General features: G+C 36.3%; 2 protein-coding genes and 1 long non-coding RNA gene across 7 annotated transcripts in view; 1 reads left to right on the top strand and 2 right to left on the bottom strand.

Annotated features, from left to right (window-relative positions):
- The window catches only part of Fs(2)Ket (Importin subunit beta Fs(2)Ket), a 123,823-nt gene extending 109,969 nt beyond the window's left edge, over positions 1-13,854 (bottom strand). For 4 of the 5 annotated variants that reach the window (XM_069841523.1, XM_069841519.1, XM_069841520.1 and 1 more), the window contains exons 1-5: positions 13,683-13,854; positions 13,260-13,318; positions 12,969-13,151; positions 3,106-3,315; positions 2,868-3,020 (exon numbers count right to left, since the gene is read on the bottom strand). In XM_069841523.1, coding sequence (XP_069697624.1) covers positions 2,868-3,020; positions 3,106-3,315; positions 12,969-13,151; positions 13,260-13,318; positions 13,683-13,740 — 663 coding nt within the window. In that variant the 5' untranslated portion in view covers positions 13,741-13,854. The remainder of the gene's footprint in view (positions 1-2,867; positions 3,021-3,105; positions 3,316-12,968; positions 13,152-13,259; positions 13,319-13,682) is intronic. The other variant, XM_069841522.1, reaches the window with a different exon arrangement.
- Positions 13,855-20,283: 6,429 nt separating this feature from the next.
- On the top strand, positions 20,284-21,089 carry LOC138710548 (uncharacterized). Its single transcript, XR_011335255.1, has 2 exons — positions 20,284-20,422; positions 20,764-21,089. It is a non-coding gene; the product is annotated as an uncharacterized lncRNA (long non-coding RNA).
- LOC138710547 (myb/SANT-like DNA-binding domain-containing protein 3) lies at positions 20,422-22,160 on the bottom strand. The gene is made up of 3 exons (XM_069841518.1): positions 21,591-22,160; positions 21,242-21,412; positions 20,422-20,896 (listed from the first exon to the last, which is right to left on the bottom strand). Exons 1-3 carry the CDS (start codon positions 21,849-21,851, stop codon positions 20,477-20,479), a joined length of 852 nt encoding a protein of 283 aa, XP_069697619.1. The 5' UTR covers positions 21,852-22,160; the 3' UTR covers positions 20,422-20,476.
- Positions 22,161-27,099: the final 4,939 nt, after the last annotated feature.

Genomic DNA, 27,099 nt, shown 5'->3' with positions numbered 1-27,099 from the left:
TTTAAATTTCCCAGAAAAACTATTTCAATTTTCTAGTGAATGCTACACATTTCTAGATGCAAAGAAACTAAGAACAGAACTTTCAGTGCTCTATGGAATGGAACAATTCAGGATTATGTCCGGTGCTTTAGGTCTCTTAGATTTCATAAGACAAAACAATCTTTGTGATACACTAAGTGAATGCTTCAAACTGTTAAGTATGCTAGTAACAATGCCCATGACAACATCAGAAGCAGAAAGGTGTTTTTCTACCCTGAAGAGGATTAAGACATTCCTTAGGAACACCATGTCTCAAGAAAGACTATCTGCTTTGGCGATGTTGTCCATTGAACGCGAATTCATCATGGCTATTCCAGACTTCAATCAGAGGGTCATTGAGAAGTTTGCAAGCAGCAAGGAAAGACGGATGGACTTTCTGTATAAATAGGTATGCTTATATTTAGTCATTTTACTTATTAATTGCATATAAATTAGCTTTATATTTATACGCCCTCAGGTATACACGGCTTTAAAGTTTAAAGAGAAGTATGTTTAACTCCTCTTCAATATCCATTGTGCACCACCATATTTTCAAACCACCAGCCGCCACTGCAACAATTCACCTAATGAACTTAGTCCTGAAAACCAAAATCTATTTGCTGTCTTAAAACTCACAAAGCATTGAATGTTTATAGGGTTTTTAAGTTAATTATCATTAAATTAATATGATTACACTGATATGCTAAAAAAAAACCTAAATAATTCTGTCATCATACGGATTCGAACTCATGAAAAGAGATTAGAGAGCCAAAGCTCTGGCTTTGTCTTGAGGACAATCACCTAAGTAAATATGTCTATTGCAGTACACATCTCGAACCTACTATAACAGACAGTTTATTAACATTTTAAACCACTACACAGGTTTGTTACAACACAGAAGTTGGAAAGGGATGACTAACCCTATAATAGTGCATATCTAGATCGAAACTATTAAGCCAGTCAGTTTGCTCAAACTCACTATAGCGGATTCTCATTCTTACTTACAATAGTAAAATATGAAGCAAAATCTTGTCCATTTTCAAAAATTATGTACACAGATGAGATTTTAGGTGGTGTGTCTGCACTGCAGTGGTGAAAGTCACAAGAATCTATCATTAGCAATGGCAAAGACATCATGAATACAATTACTCAGCTGCTAACTGCAAGAGCATCTTCTGCTGGTGTAGAACGTGTTTTCTCTACATTTGGTATTGTGCATTCTAAGTTACGCAACGGGTTGTACAGACAAAGCATCAAAACTTGTGTTTCTATACAAACATTTGAATAAGCAGACACCATTAAACACAATCCAAGATGAAGAAACTACTGTATTTGAAAATAATTTGCTGAGTTTTAATCTATTTGTGCTTGTGGTGTGTTGTCTTTCAACATATGTTCTAGTATTTTTATTGTTTCATTTATGGATGTTAGTGTTGAATTGTGGGGTATATGTTTGTCCTTGATGTGGTTGACTAGGTTTATGTTCTTGACTGCAATGTGATGGTGAATTGTATGTTGTTTCTGATTATGTTTTTCATTAATTTAGCTAACTTGTATGCTGGTGCAGACACGTAATTAACTAGGGGTCTGATTGGTATATTAGGCTTGTGTATTTTAACTTGGGCATTCAGTTGTGGAGCTTCTGGTTTCATTGTTTCAAGTATGATTTTCTTTTAACTTAAGACTGGAAAAAGTCTAACTCCTATTTGGTCATTGGTGCGATTTGTTATTAACAATACCTTGTTTATTTCAATAAATTTAATTTAAAAAATAAATTAAAAGTATTTAAGTAAAAAAAAAATATTGCAATAAAAAAATCTTATTTAACCTTTAAGAGCCAAGCTTGCATCCTAGCGGACTATACATTCTAGTACTATAGTTGTGGTGTGATATAATATGTTATAAATTGTATTTATAAAGTAGGTTCATATTCTTCAAATTTGTGTAACATAAGGGCATTACACTTAATTAAAATTAGTTAAAATTTTTTTTATTGTAATTATTTTTTAAAGAAGTAAAGTCATTTCAACTGCAATCAATTGAAACCCCATCAGCTTCCATACGTACCATTACACCACTTGTTTTACATGGGCCCTCCCCATCCTTTGACTGCAATCTCTGATTATGCAGGTATACAAATCCCTGGTTAAGGGTTAGAAATTTGCGTGCAATAGTGGTGTCAGTTTTCCAGCATAAATAAAAAAAATAGCTGATTTTAATTTTAATTTTAAAAATCTTGATTTTTTTCCACCTGTTTATTGGAACAAGTGCTCACTTATTTGATCACTAATACGTGAATGAGGAGGCAATTATGAATTGAAAATGAGTCAGAATACTGACGTATCTCTCATTTATAAGTATTCACTATGAATTTAAGTAGACTTATTTAGTGTGCATCCTGATTAGAGTGACATCTGGCTGCACAAATGCATCTTCTAAATTGAGGACGTAGCTGCAATAAGGGCCCATACTCCAAAATGCTGTTTTGAGATAAATAGAGTTGAAATTTTTTTAAACAGTGCAGGGCCTATAACATATATTAAAATAAACAGGTTTATCAGCATTACTTCAAAATTTCTCAACGAAACTTTGTGGGTATAATAAAGAAACTAGTGAATCGATTTATGCATTCTCCAGGAAAAGGACCTATGGGGCTATGGGTCCTTATTGCAGCTACGTCCTCAATTCTAATAGTAAAGTATCAGTGAAATGAATAGTTGGTTTTATTTAATGATGAAACATTAAAAATGAACAATTACTGCATTAAATGAACATGCTTTTACCTCCTTGAAAAAGCATAACCTAGGAAATAAATGAAAACCTATAAAATATCTTAAATAAGTACTTACCTCTTTGTCAAAATTAGCTCTAGTGAATTCCAAGGAATTAAGAAGTGCAGTTGTTGCAGCCAACCGAACATGGTTGCTAGGTTCATTCTGACGCATCCCATGAATAATGGCAGTCAGAATCTGATTCGACTGTGATACTAGTACTTCATGTTCCTGTAAAGTGACAATCAAAACATGTTATCTTACCAGCACTGTATAGCGTACAGTATTCTTAAACAGCTTGTTGCAATATACATACACAACTTACAATATCCTGGCAGATGTAACCGATGCCCTCAAGTGTAGCCTCTTTCATCATTTCTGTACTTGTTGGGCTGATGACATTGTTCACCATTACTTGTATAAGCTCTGGCCATTGTCCAACTGGGAGTTCTGCTACCGCTACATATGCAACACATTGTGCTGCAGAGCTTGGTCTATTGTTCTCTGTTCCAAGAGCAGCTAAGATCTGGTAGGATTTCAAAAGAAGACATTTCATTACTTCAGCTGCACATAAAAGTATACTTGCCAAAATTTAGAAATACGAGTATAAAGACACGAACATTCTAACAAGAACCTTGATGAAAACCCAAAAAGCGACAGAGTTGTGAAGAATTAGGATTTTTCAACCATGTGTTGATATTTAATATTTTAGCTGTTTCAGAACAGTGCAGTTAGTCAAACAGCTATATTTGCATTAAGTACACTTTGTGACTGCACCGAAAATATGTTCATAAAAAGTTACTACAGTTGCTATGGCAACAACAAAACACAGCTCATTCTGAATTGTAACATACATTGGGTTATAAGTAAAGTTGTGATTGATACTGCATAGGCAAATTCAAATGTGTGAAGGTTCGGCAATATCTTGCCCAATCGCAATTCATGGCCCAGGGATAACATAAAGGGGCCATGAATTGTTACTGGACAAGGTAACTCCGAACCTCCACACATATAAGTCTGTCCACACAGTGTCAATCACAACCTTATCTTTCACCCAGTGTAGTAGGATTGTTGCCATTTAATCTTATAAACAAAGCCATGCTTGTTAGCTATTGTATTTTGTCTGCTGTGTGGCTTGTATCAGTTCCCAGCTAACATAAACGAGTTTCTTCTGTTCTGTTATATAGTTATTGTTGGTAGTTTAAATTCATTGTTAAATGTATTTCTTTCGTTTTTATAGTTTTATTATTTTATTACATGTATTTATTTTATAATTTTGTTCGGACATTTATTTTTTTTCTTAGATGACGTCCGTTATTAGGAAATGTGTGTATCCAATGCCTACCCACTTCACTTGGGTGATTTGGATTCTGCATATTGCAAATAGGTGGTAGGACAATCACCCATTTTTAAGTTGTACACCACTTCGGTGGGCTACACTGTGCACAATTTGTACCTATCTGTGGAGTTATGTCGTGTTAGTACTAGGGTGAGTGGAAGTGTAAGTCTTAGTGTATGGAATGGGTAATGATGATGAAGATGAGGGAAAGAAGGGAAAGCCTGGAGCTGACATACAGCCTACCCCTGTCGAATAGCACCAAGGGGGCCGCCAAGCTTAACGTCCCCATCTAACAGATGAATCACTATCAACAGTGACAAATGCTTTCTCTTTATATATAATGTGGAGAGAGTTGGGATATAACCCAGGCGTCGTCCTGGGTGGCACAATTGGTACAGCACTGGCCTTCTATGCCTGAGGTTACAGGTTCGATCCCGACCCAGGCAGATTGCTTTTAAGTGTGCTTAAATGCAACAAGCTCATGTCACTAGATGTAAAAGAACTCTGATGTAACCTCGGCAGTTGCAAGCGTTCCTAAATAAACCATAATTTAAATTGTTTTAACCCAGGCACACTGGTGCACAATCTGGTGATTAGAAGTGTTTCACCGCCACCTCTCCTAGTCCAGAGGTAAAAAATGTTACACGAAAATGTCCGAGTCCTCCGAGAATCGAATCTAGGCTGCTAGTCTGGAGGCAGACATGCTACCACACAGCTAACTCGACAGGCCATTATTGGGAAGTTTCACTGTATAATACTCTGATATTAACAAAGAAGTCAGAATTGGATGCAGAGCCAGTGTTTCATATTTAGTGTGATTCTCATACAGACAGAATATTCCCACAAAAAATTCTTAACCTTTCACACTGTAACCTAATGACATAACCCGAAATCTTGTAACTTCCTTCGACCTGGTTAATAGTATAAAAAGTAATTCTACCTAGGGTATAGCAGCACGATGATTAGTTTCGAAACAAACCAACAGACAGCATACGAGCATCAAGTAGCGGCGGAAGAGTGAAATGTACAGCAACATTGCTCTCAGAATACATCAGTTGGCAGCAATCACAAAGTAATTTTAAGTTAAGTACGGAGCATCAGCTTTCCATACTGGTAAGTCAGGTTCGAAACCCACTGGATCCAATGGGATACATGGTGGACAAAGATGGTGTTTGCATATAGGTTTTGACAGGGAACTGCTGTTTCCCCTACCAGCATACCACTACTGCTCAATTAATCATCATACTGATATGCAGTATACCACCTCTCATGGCACACCGTGGACAATGCATCCTCCGTAGAGGAATATTTGGGTGCTTGACACTAAGTACTCGCCATTTTTGGGGGGATGGGAAGATGTTTTGGAATTTAATATTCCACTCTGAGGGTCATACTACACAAGAACTGAAGTTCTGATCTATTTATTTTGGCTATCTGAATCTGTAACACAAAAATATAATGTAAAGATTCTTAAGTTACAAATAAAAGTTCCTGTAAATGGGAAGTTGTACTTTTTCTATTCAAGTCTTACACATTATTTAAATGAAAATAGTTTTGTGGGTTACTGTGGTACAACAGCAAGAGGGTGGATAATGTCTTGCTAGACTAGGAAGCAGCCCAGAAGGCAGTTTTGAGATTGATAAACAAGGGACATAGTGTGCATGATGGGGATGAGTGGGAGTGAAGTTTCTTTCCACTTAACCACTAACATCATTCTGTAACATGTTTCGAGTGTGCAGTTCTTGAGAGAGTTAGTACTTATTATACATGTTTTATGCAATTTAGAAAATATTTTAGTGTCAAAGGTGGTCATGGATCCAAAAAGAGGAAAATGGCTAGTTTTGCACAGACAGGCAAGCAAAATAATATGTGAAGTATATTTATATTTTGCAAGTGTGCACAAGCAGAAACTGAAAGAAGCAGAAGACGGGTGATATGCTGTCACACCTCAGAAAAAGACTGCAGTCGTGTGCAGTGTAGTCTTTCAAGGATATGTGGCAACAGTGTATTTCATCATTCTATCACTCTCCACTCAATGCTAGCAGACGACCTGTCATCCGAGCAGATTATTACTCTCATCTACACGTATAGTGAGGATCATGTAAGAGTAATTCTTAAAAGGCTAGTTTGGACATATCTTCAGTGTAGCCAATTAATACCATATATCACCAAAGAGGGTAAAATCACAATTTTGTTGTTGTTTTTGTTTTCTAATGCCAGGCGTTTGACAATAAAGTCATTTGACCTCTTGCACTCCAATATTTTTCAAAGATATTATCATGGCCAGCCACTGAAGCACAGATTTTGAGGTGTTCCGAATCCATTTCTTGGTTTGAGTTGCACAATGGGCAAGTAAAATGGCAAGTTGTAGCCGATTTAAGTGAACACCATATTTTAACGTTTTGGTGGCTACTTCATTCACACACAACCCCCCAGAATGTCTGGAGGACCACACCTGCTGTTGGTCGATGGGTCCATTGGACCTAGCTGGGAGATCTTGTTGATCACCAACTTTCCCCCCTTAAGCCACTGGAGGACGATTTTAGTGCTATAGCAGGTCAGCACTAGGAACAGAAAAGTAGAAAGAGGAGGAAGGAAAGGGAAATGAACCCCTAGGCCTCGAATGCTCTAATGCTGTCGGGGTCGAAGAAAGTAAGAGTTCAGTCAGAGGACTGGATAGGAAAGAGTAAAGAGGGAATTAGCTATTGAATAGAGGAAAATTATACCACATTCAGTCATTAACTCATCAAGCTGACCAGTGCTAATTGATGAGTAGCCCCTCCCTTTAGTTTGGCTTGTAAAATTATGCTTACTAATAGCTGCACCACGGGAAGGTAGGGATGGGACATTGGGTATTTGTCCAGGTTGGTTCCTTAAAGCCTTCAATGGGAAGGATTAATGGCTCTCCCCCCTGTATCCAACAGATACCCTTTTGCAGCCAAAATCACAATGTTACATGCAGAAAAAAATATATATTATTATTAATAATACTATTATAGTACATCTTAACAATAATAATGTCTTGCTTATTTACCACATCTCATCTTTATGTTGGGACGTGTTTTCTAAATGGTCCAATAACTTATGAAATAATATATTTTCCTCCTGGATTTCTCGCATAGTATGTTGGTACTGGTAATTAGGATTAGTATGATGTAATATTAAAATGTGTTTTGTCTGACAACGTGAAATTCATTCCTTTGACTAAACAGTGTACGATTCATGAGATCTAACCTAAAAATGTATTTGGTTCGATCACGTGAAATAATTAGTACGAATTCAGATAATAGAATACCACTTTGAAATGTATAGCCTACTTAAAACACTTATTCCTAATAATGTTGCTATTCTCGTTATAATTGCCGTCTCTGTGCACATAATATGTTTGTTCATACAGCAGTTTCAAACTGGTTTGAACAGTCACGAATATGTGCACATGGATTTAACTGTCCGTACAGCGAAAACTTCAAACTCTGCCTGTTTCTGACAAATAGTCACGCATTCTTACAGCATTTCAAACTGTCACAAATCGATTCCTGATAGTCAGAATGGATTTGCCAATCAAATGCAAACGAATCTCTAATCATAGTTGACACATGCACATTAAGATAGTTTTGTCATTGTTTTCTGCATGTTATTTACAACATAACCTATATGCCCTAAATATATAATCATTTATATCTTAGTACTGTTGTCTTTGTATAATTGTCATTTTTCAGAAAGGTAATACTATAATAAGTGTGTGTATTCTAAAGTTTTACCGCATGAGTTATAAATCTACTATTATTACAATAACTTTAACATATAATTCTCTGAATACATCATGTCAAGCAATTTTTATTTCATTTATAGAATGTATAGCATAGACGAAGTTATTGTTTTTATTTAGTTCATATTTAAAACAAAATCCAGTTTGTGATTATGATGAATACACTCTTGATACAGATTAATTGTAATAAAATTATTTTCCTGCAGTGTTTTAAAATACAAGTTCATTTAGGCCTGTAATTGTTCTTTGAGATGTCTGATTCAACCACTTCTAGTGACAACAATATGGAATAATTATATCCAGTGAGGATAAGTTAGGCTTGCTGGAATTATTTGAGGAAAGAGACAGGCCCAAAAATGAAAATTATTTTCAACATACTATCCCTAGATACAATAATAGCGAATTTATTATTTCCGGGTAACCCGCCATGTAGCAGAGAGTCTCTCTCAACAATTTAAGTATCATAATATTTTAATTAATTGAGTCTGCTCTCGTAAGTTCAAACACTTATCTAGACGGCAGTGGTTCCAACCAGTTTGAAAATGCTGAAATCACGGATTATTTGAAATTAGTTTTCAAATCGATTATATGCAATAAGTGAGGTTGGAACAGACTGCAAACAGTTTTCAAACCATCACAAACTTGCTGTACAAACAAACCTAATAACAACTTCAGTACATTATAGGCCTACATATTAACTATAACTGCATGAGGTGTAAGTCACTACCATGCTATTTTCTCTCTTGGATATTTTAATAAAAATCTAAACACGAAAGAAATTCATTAAACTGTGAAATATATTTCTGTCCATTAGCACAGGTGGATTTTCATACCAAATAGGTCTATAAGCTGTAGGCCTATCTTATTTAATTACACTTACCTGAATATAGAGTTGAATTGGAATCACAATGCAACAGAACTGAACTGTGTATTGATATACTATTAATACCAGTATTATTACTCGACCGAGGCAAGTGAAACCGCGAGCATAATGTGAACTATAGTGATGAAGCTATACGAACACAGGAGCAGGCTGTACAATTGGCACTCCGGGCTGCAGGACTCCACTGGTCTTGGTCAAGTAATACTAATAATTTATTAGCTCACAAGCCTAGTTATTTTCATTTTCATCAATTTCCTGGTGTTGTAAACTGGAATATTGCTGCCAACATAAGTTAGAAAATAACTGCCAGTTATATTTGTCAGTACCCCGAAATTCGAAACAACTACAACCTGACAACTAGAAAATCACCAGAATTCACTAGCATATGTAGTAATAGGGGAGAAATGGTTAGGTAGGTATCACCCCTTGGGTATTAAGTAAGCTGATCCAGACTATATGATGTTTCAACCGATATCCCACAACATGCAAAGGTTTTAATGCCATGTCTGATTTTAAAAAAATATCGCTAAACTGGAGAGTCAGGTACCAAAGCTTTCAATCGTGCTAATACAACGACAACCAAATAGTACACAATGTTGCTAACATGGGCACACAGTTTACATATGATGTCATTACCAGAATTTTTTTTCTCACTCCCTCATTCTCAACATTACTGAGAGGTAGCGCCTCCGTTAACAACAAGTTTAGGTGGGTTTGTAGTGTACATTAGATGCACTCTCAGTTTTATCATGGGGTTTGATGAGTAGGTATATTAATGTCAATTAGATGCTCTGTCGATTTCAACGATATTCTCAGGACAATATCTTTTTTCTCTTTGATTCGCTGTGATAATGTGTTGTATCTTCGAAAACGTGCATTTTGTTTTAGAGCATTAAAAAACTGCTGTTATACTCTGTAAATCTTGCACTTGATTAGTACAGTGAATTGGTAAAGAATATAGGCTAGTCACAATTTTACTAGCAAGATTTTGATTCTCTTTTGTTTCACATGGATCGGTATGCCGCAGTTACTAGTAATGAGCGCAGTCAGTGCTGCTGTACAGTCCGCATTATCCAGCTGTTCCAAAAATATAATTTTTCTTCCTCTAAATACAACGACTATCTCCTTCAGAAATCTTACTTATATGATACAAGTTATTTTTGTTGACCAGAAGCAAATACAGGTGTACAAGAAGCTTTTGTGAAACAATTTTTTTAAGATTTATATCAGAAATAAATTTACTTAGTAGCAATTCTACTTATGTCCTACATCTTAAGCAACAAGTTACACAATTTAACTCTAAAACACCTCAACTCACGTTCATAAAGCCTACAGCCTATACAAAAGTAGAAAGGTATTGACAGTTCTCTCTCACATGTGGGAAGGAAGCAACATTGTAAAGTTGTGTGGTAGTGCAGTGTGGCTGATTGCATCACCTGTCTGCAGTGTCGGAACTGAGCAGCTGACGCGAACTCGTAAATTTATATCATGTGGAGTCTGACTAGACAAATATAATATAATATAATAAAATAATAATAATATTGATATAATGGATACCTGTAATACCTATCAGGCTATTGTTGTTATTATGATTATTATTATCATTAAAGTAATAAAAGAGTGAATGTGAATATGGTACAGTGTGCAAATGATATGTGGTGTAAACCATAATCTAGATTTCATGCTATAAATTTGAACTTACAAAGGAAAGATACAGTGTTCAGCTCCATGGATTATCTTACATCAGTTAATAATGCCTCGTGGGAAAGTGTCAAGCCTACATATATAAATATGAGTTTCATAACGTGGCGAATAGTACAGAAAACAGTGGAGTGCGTGGTTTACCTGAGCCACACGTTTCAGATATCATTATCAATAATAATGACGCAGATCAATTAGGCCTATTTAATTTTGTCGCGATGACTTAAATAGTGCGAAAGATGATAGTGATCCTATTTTTTTATTATCTTACAAGGTGGACAATAAATTAACCCTTTCACAATCGTATCGCCAAATGAAGTTATGTTACTCAAAATATGGACAGTGATTTTAAAAATTCACACAGGCAATATATTGACTTTCCGAGGTATAGGCTAATTAAGTAAAAGTTCGGGAGAAACGAGTACAGAGTGACTTCCGCCGATTTTATTTATATTTAAAACCTAAATTATTTACGATACTACACAGACAAACACTGCCATGGAAGATACCAAATCTCGTCGCGAAATTCGCATCTTTTTTAAACGTAGTCAGTAATATAAATACACATGCTGACAGAATAACTACGAAAACAATAGCCACGACAGAACGACCAATACTTTCTGAAATACAGTAGCAAAAGAATAAACTCTTCCAAACAAAACAGGTGGCTACCACGTGCTCACTGTGAAACAGTCGCCAACCTGTTGTCATGGACTCTGGTTGGCTGATTTGAACAGTTACCATGGTGACGTCTTGAAGACACTGAACTGTCAATACCTTTCTAGTTTTGTATAGACTGTCAGTTCTTTGCAAACACAAAAACTTAAGAGCCAATGACGCAATAGAACTATTGAAGAATTTGCAAGGGATGTTTTCTTAAATCATTTAGCCTAGTGCTTAAAAATACACAATTTCTTATTGTATTACTCGCTGAATATATTCAACTGTAACATACCAAAGGCAGGAAAAGTATTAAATCTATCAAAGTTATTTCATTCACGTTTCAACGTATTAAATACTAAATAAAATAATCAAACAAAATAAATAAAATAATATATATAAACTCTATAGAGTCTTCTCGTCCCAGCAAAAACATGGACTACAGCACTAAGAGATTTACACTGGACACAAGTAACCGAAATGTGACTTCTGAAAGCATCAAAAGGGATCACAAGAAGGGGCAAGAATCGTAAATGACAAAATAAGGATTTTAACTTGAAAGTAAAACACTTCCAGATTTCATTCAATAAAAACATATTATAATGATTTGAACAAGTTAAAAGGATGTGAAAAACAGTGACCTTACACACAGGCCTAAGCATTATAAATGTAACATGAAAAAGATCGTATAAAGGCATAGAACATGCCTGTAACAAGTCTAGGACGACAGAGTAGAAGAAATATAGAAATTGAAAAAAAATACATTAGACCTATAGGAAGAAAGAGAATTCTCTTATGTTAATTTTGTGTTAGAAACATCGAATTACTTGCCATTACTATATTAATATTAAAATGGAATGTCCTACAGTTCAGTAAGGCGTTACAGGTACTAGTAACCTACTTAATTTTACCACATGGAGCAGAAGCACAGACTGTCAATGAGTTGTAAGCAAAGTGCAAGTAAATGAAATAGACCTGGACTTACAATGTTTGAAAGTACAGAATTGCAAGAAGAGACAAAACCAGAAATTACACACTGAGACGAAACTTGGAAGCAAAACCTATAAGTTCGTATCACTAATCCTACACAAATTGTTATCGTGTTATGAAATATCGTAGGTAGAAAAATGCTTAAGTAAAAGTTGGCAAGTGAGCTTTAAAACCAAACCCATAAATTACTTAACTCTTATAAAGACTAAAAACGTGCTGAATAAGTCAGAAAAACTACAAGAGAATGCATGAAGAAAACGGGAATTGAAATAAAGTGGAATATTTTTAAATACTGTATGTTTCGCTTGAGCACAACCCACACTGGAAACCACGTACGTAGTAGAGAGGAATTACTGAAGTATTACTGTCAATACAAATATTCAACAAATGGAAAGTCGACCTTGTACTGTTTGGTTACTAGAAAACACAAGTAAACACAATAAGAGAGATTTGAAACAAAACTCATAGGCCTATAAAGATGACCATTGAACCCCCCCTAGTCATTACGAATGCACTTATAACGGTGACATGTTTCTTCTCAAGTATTTTTATTTTTAGGCTTACCACATAAAATGGGTCTCGGAAATAGCCTATGTCTGCAATTAATATGATTCATTATATAGGCTACTTCACCACTACACAATCACTTCATTTCAAATTATGAAATGTTATTAAAGTGAACTTACTAACCAACCATTTTTGCTGTACTCACTTCAATATGAAAAAAATTACAGCTACCATCATTTCTATACTGTAAGATGAAATCTGAAGCAATACTGCTAGTTACAAATGATACTTTCTTACGAGGAAAATATATCAAAACAAAAGAATAATTACATTTTTCTTGACATAAGCTCTGGTTTCTTCTGGAAAGGCAAGCCAACGCTGCTGATATTGTGTTTTAACAGCAGGGTCCTTGGATGTAAGTGTGTTCTTGAGTTGCAGACCTGCTGCCATACGTGCAACTGGACTATTTCCACCATGATAAAGGATGTCCGATAAAGTCTTCACAAATTCTGGCTGTAATAAATAAAACAAAAGGGCAATCAAATACATTTTCTTTGCAACAATTAGAACCTAATCCTAAAACGCATTAATTGAAAGTGTAATTAAACATAATATACGTACCAAATTATTCTGCGCTGCTTGTTCCAGATAATTTTGTGCTGCTTCCAATTCATTTTTATCTACAAACAAGGCAAACAAATACTGTGAAATTGTATAACATAACCAAATTAATAAGTTTGCACAATCCGTCAGGCATCGGTAAAAATAAAGTCCACCATATTGTAGGTTATGTGAAGGTGTATTTAAAATGTAATATTGATCTGATCATCTCCAAGATATTTTTACGTCCATCACAATGGCTTGACATAATGACAAACATTGTTTACTGCAAACTGAACAGTAAGTGGAAAAAGTTACTTTAACTTTCGAAAATGTCCCGAACTTAATTGCGTTTCGTACGAGGCCATGAGACATCAGTAACGAATTTTACCTTTGAAACAATGACTGAAGTTTGAATTAATTTTTAACGTTTTAAATACATACCTGGTGAAACTGTCTTTTCTAATATTTGAATAAGTTGTAAAGTTGTTTCTGGATTCATTATAGTCGCTATCGGCACTATATTGTCAATAATTTGTTAATATTTTAGGTGAATAATCTCCTTAGCTTCTACAGCCGGCAATCGCCCACATGTACAATGTACCACTGCGCAAGAATATCACACATGTAATATAAAATAAAACTGATCAAAGTATTTAATTTACTTAACAATATAATTTCATTAAAAATATGTGTTGCAATCTGTAATATTGTCAGCATCAATAAGATTAATAGCATTGGGTCACTAATGTATAATACACTAGGAACTATATTCTCTTAACCATGAATCATGGTCCTCGGGTTATGAAAAATTTCGCGCCAACCTCTATCAACTTTATAGAAGTTCATCTAATTTACGATAGATGGAGCATTTATATATATAAAAAACGTCCGATATCTGATGGCAGGCGGGATGGGTACGGCCGGTACGGAAGTTTCGCGAAATTCAGAAAGCCAGTCAATAACATTCCGGTCCGGGACGTAAAAATCACATGTTTGTTTGCAAAGCGTGCAATTGAAACTGTATTACCGTGATTAGTATTAAGCTATAATCTTATGAAATTAATAACTTTGTGAACATTATAATTATTTATATCATTTTCCACTATTAATTAATATATATTTTTAATCGGTTATTTTACGACGCTTTATCAACTGCTAAGGTTATCTAGCGTCTGAATGAGATGAAGATGATAATGCCAGCGAAATTAGTCCAGGGTCCATCGCCAAAAGTTACTCAGCATTAAATTTGCTCTTAATTGGTTGAGGGAAAACCCTGAAAAAAAACCTCAACCTTGTCTATCTCGTTTCAACCAGGATTTGAACCCGGCCCTGCTCGTTTGCCGGTCTGATATGCTACCTGTTACTCCATAGCAGTGGACTACATAAATTTAATGCACATCTTTGGTCTTATGGCTGTGCTATGCAAAGGTTTTCGAAAAAAAGTAAAGTTGTATGCAAAGACAATGTGTAGAGCAATTTTATCCCTTATTTCTTTAAAAACCTATCCATTTAATTCAGTAAGATGAAAACTCTCACCAAACGTCTATCCTGAAAATAAGTTTAAAGATTTGTGATGGGTAAAGAGACGAGATATGGTAGATTTTTCTTAAATTGCTTCGATTTTTCCTACATGTATCACTCCACTGTTACTCCATTACTGCTTATCTTGTTCCCGAACAACCTTTGATCACAGTATGAGTTCATCGCTGTGGAGTACGGTTAGCACGTCTGATCGTGAAACTAGGGAGTCCGGGTTCAAATCCTGGAGGGACAAGTTTCCTGGTTAAGGTTTTTTCTCAATCCAATAAGAGCAAATCGTCGTTGTTCCTGCAATAACTCCTATGTGCAAAATATACAATTTTTCAGTAGGAAGAAAAAACACATTTATTCATCCTATGGCAGCCGTACATAGGGGATTGTGAATTCTTACATTTTCGAAAGAAAGAAATATAATTACATATAGGAGATTTTATTATTTGCTGTATCACTATTTAAGTTATTTATTAGAACAAAAATCTGAAAATCGATCAATATGTCACGTAGGAGCTGTTGCAGGAACAACGACGGAATACTAGGTGACTTTGTGTGCAACATTGACGTTGAAAGGAACGTTATGTAAACAGCTGATAGTCATTTAGTCTACTAGTTACAAAAGTGAAACTTTAGTAGCAAGATTAGAGGGTCATCTGCGAAGCTTCTTGCAAACAACGGAGCGGATATCCTGACTGAAACGACACGAAGGCTGGAAGGCGAGTACTGTCGTTGAAGGATATGTGAGGAGAGCCTAGCAATTCAAACAGAGAAGACGCGGCTCGGACATCGGGCGGAGGCATGATGACTTTTCGAATCTCTCCCATATAAACAAATATATCAATTGCACACAGAGAGGACGGAATGGAGGCACGCCACTCCGAAGCCAGCGCTTCGCCTCTTTCGAATCTCGAGTAACCCTTCAAAGTGACACGTATCGTCTGGCTGTAAAAGAAAATTCGCGACGATTTTGAATTTGATATTCAATTTTGTGAAGAGATGGTGTAATATTGCATAGTGCATATTGCATTGGTGGGACATTATATAAATATTCTGGAAAACGTCAATTCTTTCATCACATCTACTCACAAATATCTCAGACATCGCTTTGAATATCTTACAACTTTTCGGGATCAACATCAGACTTTATTATCTATTCCTCGTCACCGTATCCCTTTCAATTATCCTCTTTTACCGTGTCAGTTTGTCGCCTCTGAAACTCCTTACCTCGTCATGGCAGGGATTGCCGAACAGTTAATCAATTTAAATTAAGAATTAAAATTACATACTTTTACACGGAATTGATTTGTGTTAGCCGAATTTAATAGGTTATTCTATGTGTTTAGAATATTATACGAAATGGAAATATAAAAATTGAAGATTTATCCTTCAAAGAGATGGAAAAATTCAAATATCTCGGAGAAACAGTAACAAATATAAATGCCACTCAGGAGGAAATTAAACGCAGAATAAATATGGGAAATGCCTGTTATTATTCGCTTGAGAAGCTTTTGTCGTCTAGTCTCCTGTCTAAAAATCTGAAAGTTAGAATTTATAAAACGGTTATATTACCGGTTGTTCTGTATGGTTGTGAAACTTGGACTCTCACTTTGAGAGAGGAACAGAGATTAAGGGTGTTTGAGAATAAAGTTCTTAGGAAAATATTTGGGGCTAAGAAGCATGAATTTACAGGAGAATTGAGAAAGTTACACAACGCAGGACTGCACACATTGTATTCTTCACCTGACATAATTAGGAACGTTTGAGATGGGCAGGGCGTATAGCACGTATGGGTGAATCCAGAAATACATATAGAGTGTTAGTTCGGATACCGCAGGGAAAGAGACCTTCGGGGAGGCCGAGCGTAGATGGGAGGATAATATTAAAATGGATTTGAGGGAGGTGGGATATGATTGTAGGGACTGAATTAATCTTGCACAGGATAGGGACCGATGGCAGGCTTATGTGAGAGCGGCAATGAACCTGCGGGTTTCTTAAAAGCCATTTGTAAGTAAGTATTCTATGTGTTTGTATAAATTGTTATTTAGGTCCATTATAAAGTGGAAATAGGATATAATATTGTAATTACTTAATTATGTATCATGTTTAGTCAATATTTCACTGTACAGTAGGCCTTAATGTGCATGATAATGATTTTATATTTAAATATTAGTACGTTTTATTGTTTCATTGTATAATTCACTTCTGGTAGCGTGGAAGGGAAGGCCTCATGGCTTAACTCTACCAGAATAAATAAATAAATAAATAAATAAATAAATAAATAAGTGCATAAATGAATGAATGAATTAATTAATACATGCATACGTAAGTAATAAACATGCATAAATAAATAAATTAATAATAAATAAAATAAATAAGATATGCCATACGTTTTTCCTTTTTTCAACCTCTAAGGATGCACACAAAATTTTATCTGTTTTTTAATGTTAGCGAGTTGTACGAGCCAGAGCATCCTCATCGTATGAAGAAGACATCACGAAAGCTGTGCGACGCGCAAGTGTCGCAAGGTAAATACAAAAAGTGTTTTATAAACGTATGGTATAAAATACTTCATAACACGTTGCTGTGGAATCTTACTATAGAATAATAAAGTCAAAGTTTTGCAATGCAAAAGTGTTAACTAAAGTTCTTCTTTTGTAACATTAGTAGATAAAAAGTGTAGACCTACCTATATCGTTTGGGTTACATTCCAATTTATGCTCGTCATATTATTGCCGTTTATCATTATCATTACTATGGTCTACTACTAGGCCTACTATTCTCTCTCCAATTTCAATTAGATTTACTCACTTAAAATTACCAAAATGTAGGAATATTACGAAAAGGTGATGACTCGAGCTCTGATCCCTCTTTCTCCCCAGCATCGAAGAGACGTGTTTGAAATAATATCACAGTGTAGTATATACAGTCGCGAAGCTCAATACGTAGTAAATATGCAAACATTAGATAGTTGCTCACCACTAGGATCGCTAAAATTGCCTCATTACAGGCAATGCAAAATAGAACCGTCACAGTCTATTGTTTCTAGCACCCTCAAATCTCAAGCTTCGTGACATATATTACGCATTTATCGCAATTAAAAATGTCACTCAAAATCTCAAAATGTAGACACGATACATAATATTAACCAATCTTACTGCAGAAACGCATAAAAGATGCGTTGACAAGATGACAAATTGTTCATAAAAATTAGCTACACAATAGGGTTTTTTTTTTTCATTGTATTTTACCTCCTCATATCGACTTACAATCCAATGGGGTATATGGAACAGTGGCGTAGCGTCAATGTAAGCTAAAAAGCTCAGCTTCCCCAGTTAATAATAATTTCATAATAAACCTGCAGTTTATGAACAAAATTATTTATTAATTTAATAGAGTTTATATTTATGCGTTAAATATTGTGATGCGGCAGCTCAGGATGATTTGTGATGCAGCACTAAACAAGAAGCCTGCACACACCAGCTTCCAAGCAGACTGGTTTCTTTCACTCATTCTTCTGTGTAACCCACCCCGCAGATTATCCATCCCTTTCTAACTAAACTACCCTGGTCGCAAGGCTTGCAAGAAGCTAGCTTTTACATTGAAAGTTCCCGAGTTATCCCTTTCGTGAGTTGTGTTCAGTTGAAGGTTAGTGTGCATTGCGGCTGATATAATAAATAATGAGCGAAATAACAGTTCCTGACACCAATTTACTTGATTTTTAGGACAGTTCTATTATCAAGACTGACTTACGAACAAAAGTCCGATTTAAAAAACAAATTACCGTGTCTATTTGTTAGAGATATGTGTAAACCATGAAATCATATTTTACTACGTACCATTTCAGGTCATGCCTTATTGGTGTTACTTACGAGGTTCCAACCAATCTTCGGACTGCTGACTTGACATTGACTACTATTTATTTTAAGACTATATTTTTGTAATACGTTTTCTCATATGTACATGAAAGAAAACTTGAGTTAGCTTCCCCTGCTCAAAATTTCATGCTACGCCACTGATATGGAAGGCATATTTGAAACAGCACTAGACACGCACACATTGCGGTGTGGTTGTGTGGTTAGCACGGTAGAGGCCCATGGACGTGCTGGCTGGCATTTCAAAGGCCGGGCCTGGCTGGATCAGTGCATTTAAGCTCACATTCGCCCACTTTGCGCCTATATGCGATGATTTTTTCACTTCGATAGTTGGACCAGGTGGCATTCGTGAACCTGAAGTTAACAACCGCGCCATCCTGACACAGCCCTGAGACAACCATGCTCCATTCCCAGGCGAGTGCCTACCTGATAGGCTAAAGGCCCAGTTGCAGAAACACTGATCAAAATAAGATTGGCGATCAAGGAGGGTTTGATTGGCCATCAGTTCTATTTCTGTTGCAGAAAGAACAATCAGTATTTGATCGGAGATCAGTCTTCCGTCAGATTTGATCACAAGATTTTCGCTGGTTAAGTGACTGATCACTGATCAAGTATATGTTGTTCTGTTCATTGTGCATACTGTAATTTATATAACAATTAGTTACAGCGTAATTATATTGTTTTCGACGTAGTAATGGATTCTTCTGATGAAGAAATTTTCGAACAATATGAAGAAATATTATTAAGAAGACGGCATTTCCGCGACAGACATGAATTGTTTTTTATGTATAATGAGAGAGAATTTGAACAGAGATTTAGGTTAAGTAAGGATTCGTGTGTTTTTTTACTTTCGAAAATTGAAGCAAATATATGCAGACAGACAAATAGAAACTTACCACTTTCTCCTATGAACCAACTTCTAATAACGCTGCGATTTTATGCTGTCGGAACTTTTCAAGCGGTCTTGGGTGATCTTGTTGGGGTCCACAAATCAACTATTTGCCGAGTAGTAAGGGATGTTACACATGAAATTGCTTTGCTTTCGCAGGATTTCATAAAGCCTCCAACCTCAGACAGGGAACGACTTGAAATCCAGAGAGAATTTTCAGCCATGTCAGGATTTCCAAGAGTCATTGGATGTATAGATTGCACTCACATCCCCATCCAATCACCTGGTGGAAATGACGCTGAACTTTATCGCAATAGAAAAGGTTTCTTTTCTGTGAATGTACAGGCAATATGTACACCATCATTGAAATTCTGGAATGTTGTAGCCCGTTGGCAGGGTTCTACACATGACAGCACAATATTTTTAATGAGTAGGTTACGAGCTCAATTCGTAAACAGAGAGATGGGAAATGGAATTCTTTTGGGTGATGGAGGCTATGCATGTTCAAATTTCTTGTTGACTCCCCTAGCAAACCCCACGACAGAAGCAGAGGAGTTGTATAATTCAACACATATATACACTCGAAACTGTATAGAGCGAGCATTTGGCGTGGTAAAAAGAAGGTTTCCATGCTTATCGTTGGGTCTCCGTTTCAAGTTGGGAAGGCAACGATCAACAACACTAGAATGCATTGTTGCATGTTTTGCCATCCACAATTTATTGTTGGAGAGAGGAGAAAATAATCCCCCACCTCCTGATGAAGATCTCATTGCAAGATTCTACCCACAAGCTGATGAGGGTGAAGCACCTATGGGAAGAAGGAGAAATGGAGGGAACACAGTCAGAACTACACTAATAAATACACACTTTACAACACTGGCAGAAAGGTGAGCAAAATACTCGTAATTAATTAGTTCTTTTATTTTTGATGCAAACTTTATTTATTTATTTTCTTTGGCTAGAATTGCCCTTTTAATCTCTAACTCTACTTGGGCCACTTGTAGATTAGTTTTTAAAATTTCCATTTCCATTTCATGTTTTTCGATCAGAAGTCGACACCTTAATTCATTAAAATCAGTTTTACTGGGCGTATAGTCTTCCAGCCTGCTTCTTTGTGATCTTGATCTGGGCCTAATTATTCCACTCCTGCTTCCTGTCAGTGGGTTTATTGGTGTAATTTCTGATGACAGATGACGACCTGCTGACAATGAATCTTGTTGATTTGCAGAAGACGGGGACGGCGGAATAGATGAGGCCTCATCTCCATATTTGTCCCCAGTGACATCATGACCAGAAGTTGAATGCAAACGAGCAGGGTGCACTATAGACACAGCTCCATCAAATAAAGTTTCATGGCTATCCTGTAAAACAAGATGAAGTATTCAATATAAATACACAAACTGGAAAGTTATTTGTTTTGTGTTTGAACTGAATGGCACTATTTAGCCGAAAAATTTGCTTAATTTTTTTTTGTTAATGTATTGTTGTTTGCTGTGAGCTGGTTTCTTATAAAATAGGGTTATAAGACTGTAAATAAATTAAAGGCAAAATGAAGTTCATCTACTCCAATTATATTTCCATTTCGCCACCTCAATCGATATTTTTATATTCTGAGTGATGGGATGATGATGGATAATGTAGATGGATATTTTTTACTTTTTTTAGGCCTACCCAAATTATGTCAAACTAAGGTTATATATTCTTACCTCCAGTATATTGCAATCCTGTTCTGTTACTTGAAAAACTTGGTACTGGCCATCACTGTCACAAGGATTATTCACAGGTGCAAAATGGGAATTCAGCCTGGATATTAGTCTTTCGCCATCTGCATCTAGCTTCCTTTTAAAAGTTCCTCCACCAGTTTTGTAGAGCTCTGCCTGGAAAAACAAAGATTCAATGTAGGTCAAGAAACTAGTTAGAAGAAAATAATTATGAATTTAAATCTCCCTCTATATTTTTGAGACGTAATAATATTTATGGAATGCCACAAAAACGTAACTGTCCATTAATAAATCTAGAAATAGGTAAAAATTATACGTCACAGCTTAGGCCTACCTTATCGTCAGCTGCAAGTTTCTTGGTTCTCCTTTTGTAGTTTTCATATGCAATCTTTAATTGCTGGGGTGTTCTTGCGACCTCATATGTAGCTTCATTAAATTCTGAAGCAATTTTCTTCCAGGCCTCTTTCTGCTTCACCCAAACACTATCTGTCTTCTTATTTTCAATGATATGCATAAAGCTCTCTATGATGTTCAATAAGAGGGCTCTATCATTGTCAGAAAAATTGGGCCCCCTTACGTTTTTTGTTTGCTTCATAGTCTATACAAATACAATCCGCTGTTTCCCTTCTACAAAAACAACAAAACAGCAAAGCATTCACTTGTTTTCCTATTCACCGCCTACTAGATGCATACGTTTCGCGACTGTAAAAGAGCATCAAATTGGCTGTGGTTGCTAAATAGCGATGTTGTCAAATGTTTTTCTTTCTCAAATCAACAATTAGTAAATTGAGACAAGTTGATTGGAGATTTACGTTTGTGCAACCCAATGAACAATCAAATAAATCAGACATCAACTGATTGGCGATCAGGGACTGATTTGATTTGCGTTTCTGCAACCGGGCCTAAGTCTCAGAATTTGGAACTCCATGTAGGCTACTTAAGTCCTATATCAGCATCGGACACCGGTACAACCCCCAGACTTTACCCTAGCAATTTTTTTAAGTATTGTAGATAGCAGTGGCGGCTTGTGGCTGAAAATGAGAGTGTGCTACAATATGGGAAATTCACTTTTAAAAAGTTGTTAAATTTGGTTGTTCTACTCACTAGTGGAGTAGTATGAAGTTCATGCTGCAGAAGCTGTCAATCAGTGTTCCCAACACATAAATTATATCCCTGTCAGTCTAACACCTGGAAATCCGTTCAAATTAAAAAAAATAACAATATCCACTCAATATATCTATATACAAATGAAAACAAACATTAACGCAACTTCCTTACCAATCTTGATTAAAATAATAATAATAATTCATCCACATCATCTGCCTCTAGTTCTGCAGTTGATGTGCAGGGTTGGTCTACGTTCCCCCAAAAATTAAACAATTAAAAATGACAGCAGCTAAAAAAGTCAAAAGACGATGTAAACAGTAATTTCCGCCAGAAAATCCGTCACCCGTCAAAGCCATTCTTTTCCCGTCCGCTACATTGAAATTCCGTTAGTTTTGACGGAACTGACGGAATTTCCGTCCAGTTGGAGACACTGCTGTTAATTACTTTGGAGTTCAACTCCTCCATGTCGGCAACCAGCAATTAAAAATCTGAATTCCAATAGCATTCCAATGCATTCAGAATATCTGTTGGAAGGTTGAAAGAGTACAATAAGAGTACAGTGTCTTTTAATTAAATCGTATTAAATATAGTACATATAAATAAGCTAATAATAAATGTTATAAACAGTACGTTTCAGTTTTACAGGAAAGTTTAATAATTGGCATAAGAATTAAATAATCGTCCCTACATTCTGTGATCAGGACTTCTAAAATAGACACAAACTCACAAATGGTACACGACTGCTTTTCAGAGATGTCGTGACGTCCGCGAAATTGTTTGTAGATTGTATAACCCATCAATACAAACTGTCACTCACTCCTGATTGGTTGTAGATTTTATAAAACGCCAATGCGAACAAGTCATTTCAATTCGCTGCTTCTCCTTGCAGCTCACAGTGAGCGTATTCCGAATCTCACCGGTGAGCAATCCGATGACATCACGGTGTTCCGAATTCCACCGATGACGTCATTGATGCTCCACCGGTGTCGCACCGGTGCCATCAACTTGCAGAGGTGGTGGCAGCATGGATAAATATCCATGGTGGCAGTCTCCATCAGCCGCCATCAGTGAATCTGATTGGTTCTTGTATACGGCGGGAATTAGCAGACGAATGACATCGTGCACTGTTGTGTCATGGCGGTGTGTTCTGCTTTAGTTCTGCTATATTGTTTGTAATGAGCACAACGTAAAAACAACATGTTAATGGCTTATGAGCGAACATGTCAACGGACCAGTTATTACTACCGGTTCAAGAAATAAGTCTTTTATTTGAACGAGATGGCAGTACGGAAATTTCGCAAAATTTTGCTAGCGTAGCACAGATAACCACTTACACAGTCGCCATGACAGCATCGATTCTTCCAGCAGTTTTGTTCCTTATTTTCGTTGCAACGTGACGTCATTGATGCCACCGGACCGGTGAGATTCGGAATACGCTGACTGTTTATAATGGGAAACCATAGATTACGTCATACAACAAGCGAATGTAAGCTCTCTGCGCATGTGCAAGATTCGCTGCATTTCACTGCTGTTCATTGTGATAAGGAAGTCAGCACACATTACCGACTGGGACTTGCAGACGATGCACAAGCTATAGACAATAGCAGTTCCCGATTCTTCGTACATTGGAACACGTAACACGAATGAAAGAAAGAAAGAAAACGTAAATAAGATTATGCTAGGGACAGAAAATTAACTGTGTGCTGCACCTGCAGCACATAAAGAGCGGCCGTCACTGGACTAGATAGCTGGAAAGAAAGAGGAAAATGGGAATCTCCTCTCTTTACTATAAATTCCACCACGACCAGAATTGGATCAAACTAGGGCTTTCTGAATGGAAGATCAGCGCGCTAGCACCACGGTTGGGAAGGTACTCGTAAAAAAAAATTCTACACGACGCGTAAAAATGCTAATTTGTCATAAATGTAGTGGCAAAAAAAAATCGGACCGACCCTTGTAGCTGATTTCAGAGCCTTGTTCACTCCAGAGCACGATAGACTGGTAACTAAAACTTTCGTGGTTCGAATCCTGTCTGGGAAGGAAACTTTTTTTTTGTTCCCTATTCAAAGTTATTCCCAATACTTTTCGATTGCAGCGATATTTTACTACTTAATTAACTTATTATTCCCAGAACATGAATTTTACCAGCAATCGAAAAGTATTGGGAATAAATATGAATAAGAAACTCAGCTACAACGGTCGGTCCGGTTTTTTTTGCCACTACTGTACAACATATTAATAAATTAAAAACTTGCTGTATTACATTAAATAAACGAAGTGTTAATTGTTACTCGAGCTTTCAGGTTACCAACATGCATTCCTTGCGGCAATTCATTCGAGCTCATATTGTCTTCTTTCCTTCTGTCCTTTGAAACGAAAAGCAGACACCACACAGTGTTTCCGCCTGTTGCTTATCTACACATTCCTGAATTTATTAGTCATCAAAAGCTGCCGACGGTTTCAATAATTTTGTTATTGTGCTTCCAACGGTTACCACCGGCATCTTTTGTCTTTAAATTTTTTGTTGAACTCCATAGGCCTACTATATATTTGTGATAATGGATAATTTCTTTGTGGGTGATGCTGTCTTTTTCTTTAGACCTACTCGCTGACCGAAGAAGTCCTGTTGACAGAGGCCAAAATAGTGTCTATATATATATATATATATATATATATATATATATATATATATATATATATATATATATATATATCAGTGGCGGTTCCTCGGGGGAGGGAAGGGAGGAACGTCCTCCTCACATTTTCTTCTTTTGAAAGTAAATACTAAATAAAATATGTGCCTTGAAATTCGAGGAAGATTCGATAATTTTTAAGTTCACAGCTATAAGAAAAACTCGGTTGATCGAGTTTTAAACGACGCGCAATCATGTGCTGTAGAAAACTGTGAGATTGTCTGTGTAGAGGAAAGGCACTCCATTCCTCCTCTACTGCAGTTAACACACATAGATAACAGCGCACTAGCGGCCAGAGAAAGAAGCAGAGTTTCAAAGCAAGTAAATGAACGGAGAGGGAGGAGATCCTCCTCTGAATCAGTCATGGGCGGGAAATAGAAACCCACTGGTCGTGCAACAAGCTCGCTACCGCTGCCATCTAACGATGCTGCATTCAACCGGACTATAACACATCTAGGAGGAGACACAACAAAAACAGTTTTAACGCAACGCTATGAAGGACATCGTGTGAACTTTTTTTAATTATAAATCAAAAATATTATTCATTGCAGTTTATATAGGTTTGAACTTTATATGGTTTGAAACTTTCGTGGATATTTGAAAGTTAAAGTCGGGTTTATGTAAAACAAAGAGGAAGTAGTTTTACGTAGTTGGCCTCTGAAATTCACTTCTGTTCATTGTTTACTAGACAGGGCAACAGCCAAGTTGTCAGTTTTGTACAAATATATTTGAAACTGAAAGTAGGTACTCCAAACTACATCATTTTTAACATAAAAAATTAATCGGCCACCGGCAGCTTTCAACAATAATGATAGTATGACTTTACAAGAACTGACATTCTTCAAAAGCATGTGATACTGAACTTGTAAAATGTACATGTGGCAACACAGACCACGTGGATGGGTGCAGTGTTCTCGCTTTCCTCAGATTATTTCCCATTCTCATTTCCATTTCCGTAAAACGGTTCCGGTTACGAGTTAGTAGCTGGTCTCTTCCAACACGTGTGATGCTGTAGTGTGCTCGAAAAATGCTATGAGGTTGTGAATTTCCTTGTAATTGTTAATTTGTGCAATTATTCAACAATGAATGGAAGTGAAAACATAATATATTTTGGACAATTTAGGAAACTCAGTTTACAAGAACAGATTATGCTATACAGAAGGGAAGGCCAACCCCAACACTACCTGGTCTTATATGTATGCATGTATGCTAATTTGTAGCATGCTTCATTCAAGAAGGTGTCATTTAGTGCTGTTAACTTCTTTCCTCCTCTTAAGAAATATGCAGGAGCGGTCAAAAGTCGCTTTCTCCAATATTCGTTCTTAAGTTTCATACTTGTACACATATGCAGATGTCATAACTTGAACCCCTGATCACTTATATACTATGATCTATTGCAGAGATGGGCATCGTGCCTCGCTTGAGAATTTGTGCCTCACTGACCTTCACTGAGCTTATCGCTTTGAGTGACATCATCTTCACAGTCCCCGTTCCTCCCTCACGTAGCTCCTAGGCGTGGGCAGGTTCTATATCAGTTTCATAAGCAATATCAATGGTGGCATAATGACCTTATCAAAGCAGTGTGTACGCATTAGAAAACGATTATTTCATCAGAAATGGGAGGAAGAGTTTTTTTTGCTATTTAGAAAGGGAGAACATACCGTGTATATTATGCTCGAAAATCCTATTAGGTATTAATACATTTAATATACAACGACATTACTCCTTATGTCATAAAGAACATGCTGAATTAGAAGGTAAGACAAATTAAATGTTATTTTTCGTACTATTTCGAAGAAAATTTATGATCTTAACATTTGCATAGTATACTAAATACGACATTATACCTTAAACACGCTGCATTAAAAGGTACGAGGAATTAAATGTTGTTTGTACGTATTATTTCCAAAAGAAATTTATAAGAAAATATATAAAATGTGCGTAGAAAACGAAATATGATTTTATGAAATTATTTTAGGTCGAGAACGTGCAAATCTATTATGTCATCTTGAGAAACGCCAGAATATTCAAGAAAATAAACAT

This window comes from Periplaneta americana, chromosome 12 (assembly GCF_040183065.1).
Source record: "Periplaneta americana isolate PAMFEO1 chromosome 12, P.americana_PAMFEO1_priV1, whole genome shotgun sequence".
Classification (NCBI taxonomy): domain Eukaryota; kingdom Metazoa; phylum Arthropoda; class Insecta; order Blattodea; family Blattidae; genus Periplaneta; species Periplaneta americana.
This window is presented reverse-complemented; position numbering and strand designations above follow the sequence as displayed.